The following is a 15,864-nucleotide window of genomic DNA, read 5'->3' on the forward strand; positions in this document are numbered from 1 at the left end:
GAGGTTCTGGTGGCTGCTGCCTCAGTCGCTGCTGCCTTAGTCAAAGCTGGAATGAGCAAGACGACTCCAAGGACTCTTAAGTCCCCAAGCAGCTAGTTTTTATTTGCATGGCTTTAGTTTGCCATGCATTTAGGTTTCTCCCTCAGTCTCCTTGTATTCTGCGACTTAGTTGACATTGTGCTGTTGTTCCCGTTACACCCCTTCAGAAAGGAGAAGAAACTTGAGCAACGAGAGCAGAAAAAGCAGCAGCGCCGTGCTCCAGATCCATCTGCTAAGCAGCCTTCTGCCGAGAGGGAAGAGGATCCTGCCACGGCTGCGGGCGGAGCGGGAGAACCGGCGAATGGCGCCGCAACTGAGGAACCTCCAAAGGAGTCGTCGGTTGAACGTCTTACAAAGGCGTCCAAAGCTCAGCCAAAAGCAGCACCAGGGAAGCCCGGTGAGACCAAGAACGAAGCATCTGAGGCTGCTCCTACTGAAAGCACTGAAGTTGCACCGCCGTTGCATGGTGGTGAGTGGAGTGTTTGATTTTCGTTCTCAGTGTTAGTTGTTTGGAGCAATGTTGAATGTGTGAAGGCTGATGGAGCAACAGAACTGGCTTCGATTTCCTGCCACATTTACAGTCTTTGCAAGGGGCACCTCTGATTGGTTGAAAAGCTCCATGACAAATGCGTCTTGGAAATGGCATCATGTCAGCTCATTTTTCATGGGTGCTTTGAATGCAGAAGGGTTTCGGGAATTTCGTTGGCGATTTTATTTGCACCTTTCCAAGCAGACAAAATTTTGGTAGTGTTCCCGAGGAATAATCAACCCATCTTGCTTAGTTTGGTATTTCCATTTAGTGTCCCTTTAATTACAGTGTCTTGCATACCATGCAGGTAGCAAAAGTGCCTTTCTGGTAATGAAAAAGTCTGATGTAATGAAAGCTGCGACAGCGTTTTGTCTTGTCTTTATAACTGCCCATTAGCCAAAGGTAATAGTAGACACTGGATGGATAACATGGAGTGGAAAATGTGTGAAGCTTCAGACCGTCATACATTCTTTGTCACTTGTGACGTAGCTTATTTGTTACTTTTTTGAAATTATTTTTTTTCTTTTCAGATGCCCCATATGTTTTGAAGAAAGACGAAGACATTGATGACGTATGTACTGTAATGTTAAGTTCTTTTATGCAGCGTACTCTGTGCATTTGTGTTGTATAATTTTTTTTGTCAACTCCTAGAAAATAATAGAAAGTGTGGACTCTTCAAACAGTTGGATAGCCCCTTTATCCAAGCTGCTAGGCCTACGTGCACTGCAAGTTCATGTTATGAAAGTTTGCTTAATTGGCACCACTTCTATGCTTGTGATGTTCTTGGTTGTTTGTGCATGTTCATCATCATCATCATCAGCCTGACTATACCCACTGCAGGGCATGCTTGCCTTCTCTTGGAGTCCACTCTGTTGTTACCCTTAAGGGCCAGCGGCATGTTCTTGGGACTAGTGCATGTTCATGGGACCACCCAACACAGTTGATGCGTAGAACAGTAATTGAACATCACTGAAATGTATTCCAACCTTGAGTCATAGACTTTATGAAATAAATTATAAATATTTTTAATATAAGATGTGTGGAGCTGGACTCCTTATAGATGTAGAGCTGGATCCCTCATAGCCCATGTATTGCTTTGGAACATTAAACCCGACATTTCACAATGCAGAATTTATGAATGCGATGCCATCAGAAAAGCTGGAGCACCACTCGTCTTGTGCTGGGTGCTTTTAGTATTTCGTTTGTCACATGGCTCGTGCCCTCTTTTCACCTGGTACCCACAGGACATGGTTTTGGATGGCCGAGCCAAGAGATGGAAGCGGAAGAGGAACAGGCCAGTCAGAGTCCTGGAGTTGGACGCCGGTGAAGGACTCTAGTAAGTGTGACTCTTTTGCCGTCATCTTGCGGGGATGTACAGATGTGGACATAAGTAAATGGAGGAATCTAGTAAGTGCCTGCTTTTGAGACAAGAACGATGCAGCAATGACTGTTTTCACATCTCCATCAATGCGTAATTGCATGCATAGAGTCCGGAGCATCGAAGAACAACTGCTGCTAATTCTATAGGGCCTCCCCAGCATCTATGCTACTGCGTTCCCACCTCTCATAAGTGGCACTGTCACATCTGAGGAGGCTTCTGCAGCGTTTGTTTGGTTGGGGCCTGGTTGGCTCGTGATTTGTTAAAACGAGATATTGAAGCGCAAAGCTTCAGCACATGAACACAAAAGAAGACTGGACAGGCGCTATGAGAAGGCTTCATTGCAAGAACTTCAAAAAGCACTTGACAAGCGCACAGTTTTGGTGCCCTGGAAGTATGGAACCATGCGAACGGAAACAAAGGAAATATCTGAGTGGCGCTGAAGCAAGGAGAGGGAAAAATTGGGGGGAACGATAAAGAAAACACCTGTGATGCGCCACTCAGCATGTCGGTTGGTTGGCGGATGCTCGCTATTGGAGTAGCTATTACTGAGGGCTGGAGCAAAGCTCAGAAAAGTGAAACTGAAATTAAAGAATTGGACTGTTCTAGGAGACCGAGCCGTCCGGTCGTCATATCTGCCATTGGCAGTTGTCAGAGGGGCGCTTGCCATGAGCAACTCTACACCATAGAATTCAGGTTTTGAGTATGGCTTTTTTGATGACCTCGGGTGCTGCCTCTTTTTAGGAGCTGTTTTGAATTTCAGAGATCCATAGCGCCTAAATTGACGAGCATACAATGCCATAGTCTTAAATGGGCATTGGCTAGGACCGAGCTGGCTGTTCGAATTATCTAATTACCAAGCTTTTAGTATATGCATATTCCAAAATTTCAGTATTTGCGCACACCTAGTCAAAGGAAAGTGTCTGACACTTGTATCCGGCCATTACTCCCCTTGGGGCCGAAAACATGGAGGCTATTGAAAAGACATGAAATCAAATGAAGGACAGCTAATCATCATGTAGGATTTAACCTTGAGAGACCAAAAGACAGCAGCATTAATTAAAAAGCAAACTTTATTTAAGGGGAGACACTGGTCTTAAAACGAAAATTTTTGTTATTAGAGATATTGTAATGAAATTTGGTGTGAATATGTATTTCTTCCTCCTGTTTTCAAAAATGTAATTAGTTTCAGCTTATCTCAATTAGTTCTCAACGTATAAGAAAATAGCTGGAGCCTAATTAGGTAATTTCTTACGGGTCATTAAGACACTTTCCTTCAATATTTTTTGGTTCCGATTAAAATGTAGCCGTAGCCAAAGACCTCCCATGCGGAGCTATGCTATTTATATTGTTATTAATGCTATCTTAGCAGATATCGAGAGCAGAAAAAATGCACCTGGGCGTGACATGGAATGGTGAATAGATAACCAGTAGGCCTTTTAGGGCAACAGAGGAGATCCCCGGGGGGGAAACCAGCATACCAGTTGGAGGCAGCTGAGAGCTTAGAAAGTTATTTGGGAAGGTTATTGGGCTATTCTGGCAACAGTTAGCCGTAGATTGGAATAATTGTGGATTTTTGGGAGGTTCCGTTGTTGTTCAGGAATGTTATCTGGCTGCTTATGATGTGGAACAGTTTTGTTGTTTTTGTTGTTGGCCATGTTATCTTTTTCCTTTTTATCACATTGGCTGTTGTGTTCTCTTTCCCTCTCCAGTTCGGAGTACCAGGAAAGGATCAGAAGATTGGCTGAGTACAAGAATGCTGTTGAGGAGCATGGCGACTGGAAAACATTCTGCCAGAGGCAGAAAGAAATGTAAGCGGCAGAAGATTGGGGTCCTAAGAGCCAGATTCTTTGTACACATTGGTGGCTGATGACTCTTTGTTGTAGTTGCCTTTGGTCATGTAGCTAGATGTAACTGCATGTGTGTAGTCATGCAACATTAAAGGTGCACTGAAGAGGAATCTGAACTCGTCTTTTTGCCGCGGGAACTCGATCTATACGTTCCAAGCATTCTTAGAAACTTCGACTTATTGCCCTGTGTGGCCGATTTTCCTAACTAAATCGAATTAATGCCCGGCTCCCGCCTTTTTTTTTTTTTTAATTCTGCCTCGTACGGTCTGCGGAGTCGACCAACGCGGGGAGTGCCTTTCAGCTAGCTCCATGGAGGCTTTGTTTTCGCTTCATTTTCTTTTTTAGGTTTCCGTGAATAAATAGTTTCATTCGCAGATAATATAGCCCCAAAATAAGCCCGCAGAAATAAAAATATGCGCGGACTATTTGCTTCTACGGACTACTACGTATTACTCCGCCGATGGCAGAGCGGCAAGCCGCCACGGGACTGGGTGAAAGGCACTCCCCACGCTGGTCGACTCCGCCCATCGTACGAGGCAGAATTTAAAAAAAAAGGCGGGAGCCGGGCGTTAATTTGATTTAATTGCGGAAATCGGCCACACAGGGCAATAAATCGAAGTTTCTAAGAATGCTCTGAACGTGTAGATCGAGTTCCCGCGGCAAAAAGACGAGTTCAGATTCCTCTTCAGTGCACCTTTAACCAGATTGTGTGGGAGTAATGGAGGGCATTCATCTTTGCTCAGGATTCCACAGCTTGATCCCGAGGTACCCTTCTACATTCCTGAGGAACTGAGGCGCAATGAAGCAGCTCTGGAAGCAGTTCTTCAACATCACGGCAGTGTCCGTGGAGCCGGCAATGCGGACGTGAATGAAACCATATACCAGTGCGTATGTTTTCACCAAAATGTCTGTGCATTAACGTGAATGGTTAGTGGTGCGTACTGCTGTTTGGGGCAAGCTGAATGATCTTTTAGCTGATGTTTTGCCGTATGCCAGTGGTTACTGCAGGACTTCTTGGAACCTTCCTTGTCAGTGTGGTTCCCCAGTTCACTCAGAATCGTGGGCAATGGAAATGTCCCGCAGTGGCAGTTCCTGCAAAGCATCCAGTAATGACGACAAACACAACAAGGGAGATCCTGGCGAATAAAGCTCTTGCTGTCACCGCACTGGTTGGGCTGCTAAGCTTTTTTTTTTTTTTTTTATGCCAAGGGCAGTGCAAGTAGAAGTCTGCAAGTGCTGGGAAATCTGCTCAGGTCCTGAGCCAACCAAAAGATGGCCAGAGTTCTTGGGAAGTGAATGTTTTAGTAAATGCCTTTGTACTTAATTTTCCAATCATTTTATTTTTATTTCAGTGGCTTTGGAACATGCATTTTCCGGGATAGTGTGGTATTTTTCACTTTTTTTTTTTAATTATATATTGGCAAAGTTTTAACTGTGTTTTAGTCAGTGTGCTGTTCTGTTGCCATCACTGGTACTAAGTGGCATGCTTATTCCTTTCTTCCTTGTTTTCTTATTAAGGGAAACATTTTTTGTCTGTGAACTTCACCTATTAAATTTGCTGGGCTGATGCAATGTTTTTAGGGTCTTGGCATGGCATTACAACTCGTAGCTTGTGCCAGTTCATACTGATTATTAGGATACAGGACACTTAAGCTGCCGACAAGCTTAAAAGAACTTCTTATCATGTTTTTACACTGTATAGCAGGGCCTCTGCATCTTTTTGGCTCAGAAAGCCACATGTCTTGCTGAATGAATTGGTTGTTGAAAGTATAGCCATTTTACACCTTTGTGTTTAAATTATAGCACGAAGTGTAACAGCCTAGCTGGAGGCGTTTAACATGGGTTTTCGTGATATCCCGGTTAGACTTTGTTTGCTCAGGCTGGCCTGCGCATGCTTGTGTGCGTTTCAGGAGGAAATCTGGCACCCATGTTGTAGTTTGCCTAGCAGTACTGCTTTTACCTAAACTGTTAAGCAGCATCACGAAAAAAACGCAACTATTTTTCTTAGGCTTCTCGGTACTTAGTATACTGTTTTCTAGGAGGTAAGGTTAAGCCAGGGGTGGTTATGTGTTTGTGGTGGTACAGTCCACAAATGTTTGAGTGTTGTAACATATCTAAAGCGTGCAGATACACTGACCCACATTTCTGTTCTTGGCACGTTTCACCCCCATCTCGGTGCCAAGGAATTGCTCTGATTTAGTCATATTGTACGCATATTTGGTGGCAGTGTAGTTTTGGTGTCCTGGCACTGCTATTCATTTGGAAACCAGATCCTAGTTGTCAGAGATTGAAAAGCTTACATATGATTATGGGATGGTTTTAGGCCCATGCTTTATTAGAAGAAATACCGTAAAAACCGGAATATAGGTCGGACCGGAATATAGGTCAACCCCCCATCTAACCAATTCTAAAAATGAAAAAATCTTTTTCAATGCCAAAAGTACCGAAAGACACGCTTACCTTGAAACAAATGCGTCTCATCCGGCTTCCCAATGGTGACAGTATTTATTTTCATTTAGATGCTGCTCGTATGTACACCCGGCCAATACTTCAGCACTATTGCGCGACCATTGATGCGCGTGCTTGTGAACGCCTTATTAACAGTGCTGAGCGGCGAAACAAGCGAGATACGCTCATGTGTACACGTGCACTTACTCTCGCTTTTTTCGCCGCTTTATGATAAGGTGCCAACAAACACGCGAGGCAATGGTCGCGCGATGGTGCTCAAGAATTGGCTGTGTACAGTACGGAGAAGGGCACGAAGTGCGGAAGCGTTACTCCGAGTCATCAGAGACGTCCGAACTCGAGTTGGATGACAATTGCTTCTCGCTGCCCACGTCCCATAGTGCATCATCCTCTGTGCCGTCTAGCGCCTTGCTTATGCTGCATTTTCTAAAAGACTTGCACACCATCTCAGCGGGAAGAGATTTCTACGCTGACAACACCCAGCCACAAACCAAAATAACTTTGTGACAACGAAAACGCAAATTGGCAGTGTCACAACCTCGCCATACCGCGCTGCTGCTGATGGTGATGGTGATGGAGGCTGTTGACTTCAGCCGCTCATTGTTGCAAGACTTCCGTAGTTTTTCCGCCAATGACCGGTATGTAAGACGGGGGTTGACTTTTTGCCATGGTTCTTTGAAAAAAAGTTCGACCTATATTCTAGTTTTTGTGGTAGCTAGAAAAGGAGGTTAGGAGGTTGCAGCTCTGTGGTCATTAATCGTGCAGTAACTGGTCACTACTTAATCATGCATTAATTATTCGGGCTCATTAACTTGCCTGACCCATGGTTGGCCCTTGCAGGCTGTTTGAAGACGTGATTGAGAGCAGGGGCCCCCTGTCGATCGATGACAAGTGCCTGGTCGAAGAGGTGGCTGCTTTCCCCCAGGAAGCCCAAAAGGTTATCACACAGGCAGGCGGCCTGCAGAGCTTTCTGCTTCGTTCCCTGCGCTTCACCTTCGATGGTGACATGGTGCACACTGCACGCATGCGACCCCGAGGGCACAACTTGTACCGGCCTGATGAGGTGTCTCTTCCCGATGATGGCTCGGAATATCAGGTCAGAGCCTTTTGTTGTTTGTTCATTATATAGTTAAAATCTGGATGTAGTGAAACAGGAAATAGTTTTTCGTTTCGTTCACGCTTTCATTCCATGCAGGTTTCACTTGACTTTGAAAAAGCAGAAATGAATCCAAAATCGGAAGTGAATGCAGATGAAATAACAAAGCAGGCATGCACAGTTGCTCCTGTTACTCAGAAGTTATCAAAACTGGGAAACGTTCTTCCTTACAATAGAGCAGATGCGTCGCTTAACCGCTGCACCACTGCGCCAGGAGTTGTATGAGGACTCCCAGGGATCTATAAATGTAAAGTAGAGAATGACCTTCTGCATATAGGGGAATTAATCCATTATGCAGTTGCATCATAATCGTAAGGCGGAGCTTTAGTGTCCCCTCCAATTATTTGTGAATGCAAATGCTACAAAAAACAAAACATGAATTCATGCTAGCTACAATTAAACCTGGTTATTACAAAACTGAAGAAAGTCAGGTTTTTCGTTACATCGAGGTTTTCGTAACATGCAGTTTTTGTGCGAAGGGTCAAAAGGACACTGCAGAATGGAAACCAAAGTAAGAAATAAACTTACTTGAAATCACCCTGAAAATTTTTACAGAAAACGGCGCTACTCGGAGTCATAAATGTGTAGAAACACTTCGCAATCGCGTTGATAGCCTGACTGTGGCAGCAGCAGCCGCTGCCACCTCCACTGCGGCTCGCGCTACGCTGCTACGAGTGCGGAGGGTGGAAAAAAGGGGGGCTCCACAGCCGAGCTAAAGAACGCCCGCAGCCATGGCACCACCGTAGACTGAGTGTGGAGGAATGTGTTTCTACCTGCATGTTCTCTCTCGGTGTTCCCCTCGCTGTTGCCCCAGGAAACGGGCTCCTCACCTTGCGTCGTCGGCACTCTCCACCATCCCCGCTCCCGACACGTGAGAGCTGTTGGCGCCAGAATCACGCGGGCAACCGAGCAGTAACGATGGCCGCGCACTTCTCGTGTCGTTTCTTCTTTTGCTATGTCCTGTTATTTTTCACTGCTTTTGAGCATCAACTATTGTAATGCCGCATGGTATGACGTTCCAAAAGGGGCCCGTGTGCTGTGCAATGTCTGTGCACGTTAAAGAACCCCAGTTGGTCGAAATTTCCGGAGCCCTTCACTATACGGCGTCTCTCATAGCCTGTGCCACTTTGGGACGTTAAACCCCCGTAAACCAAACTAAACCAACCCAAAAGAGAAAGCGCCGGAGATGCGCCTCTGCAGAGATGCAGAGATCGGCGTTGCTCTCATGCCGGTTCATGCTCTAAAGTCACGAAACTTTCACGTGGTTCTGCCAAATTTCGAGTAACTTAGCTTCACCGCGTTACGGCTATGTGTTGTGGAGAATGAGTACGAAACAGAAGGCCACCCTTAAGCACACCCCATGTTCACCTCTTCACACGGTTTCACAGTGGCAGTGCTTCCAGCACGTGTCCAAGGCTATGCGCGAAAAGTGACTGAAGAGCACCATTAGAAGTGCTACCTGCAGAGGCATGGCATGCTGTGCAGTGTATTGAACGTTCTGCTGAATGTGAGTTCGGTAAATGCAAACTGTATTTCTTTGCTTTTTTACGGGATTTTCAAGGAGATGTTCCGACTCTGATGTGAACTGTGTTTTGATATATCTGGCCTCACATATCCATGCTGTGCTATTGACTGAGGCTGGAAAGACAGAATGGCTGCAGGCATTGGTGAGAGGCTAAACGAGTAAACAAATGCAATGAAAATGGTGCATGGTATTGAAATTACATTTTTAATAATTACTGATTTTTTTCTGCTATTTCTATTAGCAGTTTTATGCTACTCTTTTACACTGTGTCATGAGGCATTCCAGCTTTTACACTTTTAGTTGCCAGTTTGAGTATAATTTGGGCTCTTTATGTCTCAGCATTGAATTCATACTAGTATAAAAGGAAGTGGAGGTCACCTCAGAGCGGTCTTTTCTACTAGAAACACCACTTTAAAATGCTGTTTATATTCTTATCACTGTTGTAAGGAGCGATAAATGTCTACAATGCCTTTCAAGGCAACTCTTGTTAAAGGTGCACTGAAGAGGATTCTGAACTTGTCTTTTTGCCACGGGAACTCGGTCTACACGTTCCTAGCATTCTTAGAAACGGCAACTTATTGCCCTGTGTGGCCAATTTCCCTAATTAAATCGAATTAACGTCCGGCTCCCGCCTTTTTTTTTTAATTCTCCCTCGTACGGTGGGCATAGTCGACCAACGCGTGAAGTGCCTTTCAGCCAGCTCCGTGGAGGCTTTGCTTTCGCTTTATTTTGTTTTTTAAGTTTCCATGAATAAATAGTTTCATTCGCAGATAATATAGCCGCAAAACAAGCCCGCAGAAATAAAAATACGCGCGGACTATTTGCTACTACGGACTACTACATATTACTCCGCCGATGGCAGAGCGGCAAGCCGCCACGGGACTGGGTGAAAGGCACTCCACGCATTGGTCGACTCCTCCCACCGTACGAGGCAGAATTCAAGAAAAGAAAGGCGGGAGCCGGACGTTAATTCGATTTAATTACGGAAATCGGCCACACAGGGCAATCAGTCGAAGTTTCTAAGAAAGCTGGGAACGTGTAGATCGAGCTCCCGCGGCAAAAAGACAAGTTCAGATTCCTCTTCAGTGCACCTTTAAGAGAGGCCGTTTTGCTCTCTGCAAGCAAGTTGAAACAAAGTATAGAATGTGCAGAACTTGGTGCAGCAGAAGATTTGTGTTTGATAGTGCGGTCGTAAAGGGCAAGGCTGCACGGGTAATACTGCACCTTGGTTGAAAGCATCTTGGGTTTTTTCTTCTCTGGCTCTTTTTGGCTTTGCTGACAACAGGTTGCATGGAAGTGCTTGGAGGTGAATTCATGAGTGAACTGCATGAGAGCTCGCATTCTAAGTAATGTATCAATTGTTTCTTTGTCAGTGTAGCCATTTTGAAAAATTCATCCTGTTGAAAGATTGTATTAGTATATTGGATCATATTTTCTGAACAGTACTTGACTGTGTGCGGGTCAAAGAAATGTCTGAAAGTCTTGGCTGTTTGCGTAATAATTGAGAAAAAGGGCTGACTGTGTACATCTGCTCCAGTTAACATGAAACAGGACACGAAACATAATGAATTCCAGTTTCAAATCAGCGTTAGTACAGTGAAAGCTCGTTAATTCGAACCTCGATAATTCGAATTTCGGATAATTCGAACTACACTGCTTGGTCCGGCCAAGCTCCTTAAGGATCTGTGTATAAAAAAGCCTGTTAATTCGAAAGCGAGTCGGTTCCGCTACGGATAATTCGAACGACGCACCCGCCGCTCCACGTGGCCAAAAAAAAAAAGCATCTCCGCATAATTAGAGGCTGCGCAAGTCCTAAACGGGGACAGAAGATGGAACCAGATAAAATTGTGGATGAGTGGTTAAAGCCTACATGGCGCCATCACAGGCGCGGCGGCCGGTGGCACTAGGCGGCACCGGAGGGTAGGGTTTGGCGGCGGCGGTGGCGGCTGCCTATCCTCTTTTCCGCGCAACCTCCGGAACTCGCAACTAAATACTCGTCAATTCGTGCCCTGTTAATTCGGAAATACGGATAAGTACTGTCGGCACGGCCCCAGCCAACTCCCCTGTAAGGCTATGACTTCGAATGGGCGCTACAAATTATGCGCGAGAAACTTTTTTTTTTTCTTTGCGAGTGTCGAGTGTCGTCCATCCTCCCACCCATCAGTCGCCAACGGAAGCACGCGGTCCGCCGCGATCATGAATCATGACGCCGGCTTTTAGCATTGTTCGCTGCAAAAGGCGTTGCTGCTGCTATCGCGCGTTCCAATGATTGAGTGGCAATAGACGGCGTCCGCCCCAATCGCCCATGGCACGATAAGGCAAACTTACTGAAAACGAGGCTTGCGCAACCGGACAAGCGTTGGCGCTCTGCCAAGTTCGCTTCGCCCCTTGCTAGAGCTAATGCCAAAAGTAAACACACCGTGATATCGCTGGGCAGCATCTTGGCGTTGTGGACCTTGACGGCGCGAAACAGAGGAACGCAATTTTTTTTTTTTTTTTTTCAAATTCTTTGGCAAAAATCAGGAGTGGGTGGGTTCATTATGCGAGTGGGTTCGTTGCGCGAGTAAATAGGGTACATATACCGTAATGCAAATGGTCTTGCCGGCTTTTTCGCGGCTATTCGATAATTCGAACATCGGATAATTCGAACTTTTTTCCCGGTTCCGTGAAGTTCGAATTAACGAGCTTTTACTGTACATATGTATAGGGGCATCCACCAGTGTGGAGCAATTTAAGTTCATCTCTACCCTGCCGTTATTGCTAGCAGTCTTGGTTAGCATAGCTGGCGAATTGACTGCCGCAGACATAACTGTGGTCCCGGGCTTGAGCCCCAGGTTAGGATAGATTTGGTCAACTGCGAAATTTCTGAGGCTGTTTACTTCTTTCCAACTGTGCGGTTATGCTCAGATGGATGTTAATGGGTAAACTTCCCTAATCTCACTTCACGTCTTCATCTTTCTAGGATGAAGAGGATCCTGAATTCGAGGAGACTGATGAGGAAGAAGAATGTGACGAAGAGGAACCCACTGCGTTTCAAGAGACATCGCAGTACATCGAAACAGTCGGTTCCATTGAGACGGCTGCTACGCCGGCCGAATCTTGCAGCACCAACACTGCGGTAGATGCGAACTGCAATTTGAATCCCAATGCCAAGGCCTTCGAGCTGCCTCAGCCAGAGGAGAGTGTGCAGCAGCCAGGTTCTTCACCTGCAGAGAAGGAACCAGCGCCGCCAACGGCAACAGCGCGCGCAGACACGGGCCGGGAGGTGGTTGCCCAGAGGTTGCTGGTTGGGTTGCCTCCGAGGCAGCTGGGCGAGTCCCTCGTCGTGGGCGTCAACGCCTTCAATGGTCCACTGGTGCCGAACATGTTGAGCAAGATAAACGGCGGCCTCCAACACTGCAGGCTCATCAACAAGACTGAGGTGCAGGACATGAGCGTCCAAGTTGGTGAGGTGCGTGATGCTAGCAACTTTTCGGGCCTTTTTGCTAGTTTCACACGTGTGTACTGAGCTTCGATGAACGGCAGTTGCTCTTGATGCTGTCATGAAGGGAAAAAAATGTATGGAATTGAAACAGCGAGGAGACTGAAAAGCGTTCATTAACATCAAGTAATTTGGAGTTTTCAGTGGTATTGGCTTGGGAAACTCAAAATAGTTCATGCATGACTCATTTAGCCAGCTCCACAGTATGTGTAACCGGCTGTGTGGTCCCTTGCGTTAGACGCCACCATTGCAGATATCTGGCAGTGGCGCACAAAGATGAGTCTTGAAAAAGTTGCATTTTTTTTCTCAGGGCTAATGTCTTAATAGGCCTTTTTGGCTTGAGTCCCCTTATCTTAAAGGGGCACTAAGGAGAAATTGTAGTTGGCCTGCATTATAACAACAGGCACATAATTTGACTGAAAACTGACCTCCTGTGAGCTATAAAAGGCCAGAAAGTGAAATGCAGGTGTCGCTTTCGTCGGTTGATTTCGTTGGTAGGCTGCGGTGCGTTGATGCCATCTTTCACATGGATCCCAGAGGCTACGCTGCACCTCCATTCACATCAGAATGGTGATCACGGTGTCACGAGTTTGACGAGACTGATGGGAAGGTTGTAAATGCGATTTTTTCTCAAAATTATGAGGGTTTTGCTGCTGGAAAAAATGTTGGCATACTCTGAAAGAGCCATAGGTTTGGTTTCTTTTAAGAGCAAAAATTAGATGGAGTGTTGTTTGATTTCAGGTCCCTTAAAAGGTAGCGACCTTCCCCCCCTCCCCCTCAGTTTCCTGCCCTTCACTACAGCGTCCCTCATAGCCTGAGTCACTTTGGGAAGGTAAACCCTGATAAACCACACCGTCACAGTTATGAAATTTCCAGGCCACATGTAGTTTTGTGCGCTGATTCTGGATATGTCATTTAATTTCGTGTAAAACAATTCCTTGAGCACTTGTGCAATTTTTATGCAAGTATTTTGGGAAAAGTTTTGCAGAAAATTTGCTAAAGGAAACTCGCTGAAATGCATGCCATTGGGTTCTCTTGACACAAGGAATGCAATAAGGGTAAAATTATCATCCTGGCTATCATAGAACTTGAGTTATAGAGTTTTGAAGTTGTCGCTTCAGAAATGAGAAGAAAAGTGTGTATTCCTGTTTGTGAAGTGGCAGCTTCAGTACCCTGTAACTCAAGTTCTATGATAGCCAGGATGACAATTTTACCCTTATTGCATTTCTTGGTGTCAAGAGAGCCCAATGGCATGCATTTCAACGAGTTTCCTGCCGCAAATTTTCTTATATGCTCCCTCCAAAAGACTTGCATAAAAATTGCACAAGTGCTCAAGGAATTGTTTTACACAAAATTAAATGACATATCGAAAATCAGCACACAAAAATACATGTGGCCTGGAAATTTCATTACTATATCTAGATTAATAAAAAATTTTTTTACAAGACCAGGGTCCCCCCTTGAAGGGTCAGTACACAGGGAACTGAATTCGGCCACACTCGCGTTTGCTCCTTTGGCCATGAACTCAATGCTGTGTCTGTGAGCTGCCTTTGTGATGTCGTCAGTGCCGTGTATTAAAATGTTTCTAAATGAGTCCTGTTGATGAGGTGATGCGAGTGGTTTTACCTGCATACTGGCTTTTCTTTCTCCAGCCAACCGCAGATGCGGAGGAACAAGCCGCGCTGAGAGAACGGTGCGCAGAGCTGGAGTGCGAAAACGCTCGCATCAAGGAGAAGCTCGAGTCTTCCCTGGATACAAGTGCTCAGCTCACTAGAAAGTACACGCTGGAGAACAAGCACAATAAGGAAAAGATGGAAGAATTGAAAGCTGACTTGCAGGTATACTTTGGAGCCAGTTTTCTTGCACGCGTAATTGCCATTAGGTGTGACAGTGAGCAGCCGTACGCTAGCTTACCTGCACTTGGTAGCCAGTAGTGTGTAAAAAGCGGAGCGGCAGAAGTTGCGCTGTCCCAAGTTTTCTTGCAGTTGTTATTGTAAAGTGATGAGTTTTCTCTCGAAGGAATTGCTGTGGTAGTGTGCATGTGCAAATTTTTGCAGGTACAACCCCTTCAGTCATCATGGCTTCCCCGTGTGTGGACATAACTTGTTTGGTGTCAGCTTGGCTTGCTGTTCACTCGAAATTGGGCCAAAGATTTTCCAGAGTTGATTTGCAAGGAAAATTGGCTGATGTTTTTTTGTGTGTATTTTCTTCAGAAAAACAGTTTTATTTTCTTTGCTAGTTGTACAATGCAAACTCTAAAATTGGTGATTATTGGTATAAGTGCAGCCAATTGTTAAATTGTTTTATCCAATGGAACATGAGAGGCAGACACAAAACAACCAATGAACTTCGCTTTTTCTGTCATGAAGCAAAAAAAAAAACAATTGTAACTTTCGCTTATATTCAATAGCAGCCGTAAAAAGCTGAGATGGAATTGAGTCATCTGCCTGCGCTTCATGAAAATGCTCAGCCATTCCCACTACGCTTTTTCAAGGACAAAATGAAGTCCAGTAGTTATTTCGACATGGGTTCGAGGTAGGGCTTCTCAAACTGGGTTCCGCGAGCTGCTCACGTGGGTTCTGTGAGCACCCACACCACCTGGTTCCTCCTTACCGGTGTACTACTTGTAGGCACGTGCGGACCAGACAGTACCTGGTTTCGATAAAACACGTTTTTACTATTCCTCAGACTTTAGCCGCCGCAGTGGCTGTGTGGTTATAGCGCTCGGCTCCTGACCCGAAAGACACGAGTTCGATTCTAGTCGCAACGGTCGAATTTCGATGGGGGCGAATCGGAGCATGTTAAAGAACCCCAGGTGGTAGAAATTTCTGGAGCCCTTCACTACGGTGTCTCTCATAACCAGAGTCGGTTTGGGACGTTATACCCCCATAAACTATTAAACTATTGACTTTGAAACGCTCAGTTACGTCTCATGTCAGACCAGCAGTATAGGGCCATGCGTCGGCAGCAGGAGCATTACACCTGATTCCTGTCCCAGTGAAGCTCGCTCTCATCATTATCTGCCTACACTTTGCACTTCTATTTCTCTTCGTCAGATGGCACTGCATGCGGCAACAAATAAAGGCATGGGCCGCACTGCCCAGCTAAGAAGAAAAAAAAAAGTGGAATATGGCGTCTGCACCAAAGGCTTTTAAGCTTGTCCCACATGGGGATTTTCTGTGGGCGATTTAGGGGTGGCGGCAGCGCCGGGGACAAAGTTCTGCCCCATATGGGCTGAAGAGTTAGTAGCTGTCAAAAGAAATGCTGACGCCATGCTGCTGCCAGTGTGGGGAGCGGCAGTTAGTGAGTGAAAGCTGAACGAGCCTCGCGTGATTCTGTGCACAGCTCATCTAGTCAAGAGCGAATGCGAAGGAACGTTCATCTTGACGCTCTAGTTTTCAGTTTTCTCGTCAGAGTTCAGTGAGCCTATCGGTGTTTTT

General features: G+C 45.7%; 1 protein-coding gene across 7 annotated transcripts in view; it reads left to right on the plus strand.

The window, feature by feature from the left end:
- The window catches only part of LOC149339402 (uncharacterized), an 83,389-nt gene that overhangs the window by 37,052 nt on the left and 30,473 nt on the right, over window positions 1-15,864 (plus strand). For all 7 annotated transcript variants that reach the window (XM_089548183.1, XM_089548186.1, XM_089548181.1 and 4 more), the window contains 8 exons: window positions 207-508; window positions 1,099-1,139; window positions 1,813-1,904; window positions 3,659-3,757; window positions 4,540-4,680; window positions 7,103-7,358; window positions 11,906-12,394; window positions 14,077-14,262. In XM_089548183.1, the coding sequence (XP_089404309.1) occupies window positions 207-508; window positions 1,099-1,139; window positions 1,813-1,904; window positions 3,659-3,757; window positions 4,540-4,680; window positions 7,103-7,358; window positions 11,906-12,394; window positions 14,077-14,262 (1,606 nt within the window). The remainder of the gene's footprint in view (window positions 1-206; window positions 509-1,098; window positions 1,140-1,812; window positions 1,905-3,658; window positions 3,758-4,539; window positions 4,681-7,102; window positions 7,359-11,905; window positions 12,395-14,076; window positions 14,263-15,864) is intronic.

Source organism: Amblyomma mixtum, chromosome 6 (assembly GCF_055824585.1).
Source record: "Amblyomma mixtum isolate Tamu chromosome 6, ASM5582458v1, whole genome shotgun sequence".
Lineage (NCBI taxonomy): Eukaryota > Metazoa > Arthropoda > Arachnida > Ixodida > Ixodidae > Amblyomma > Amblyomma mixtum.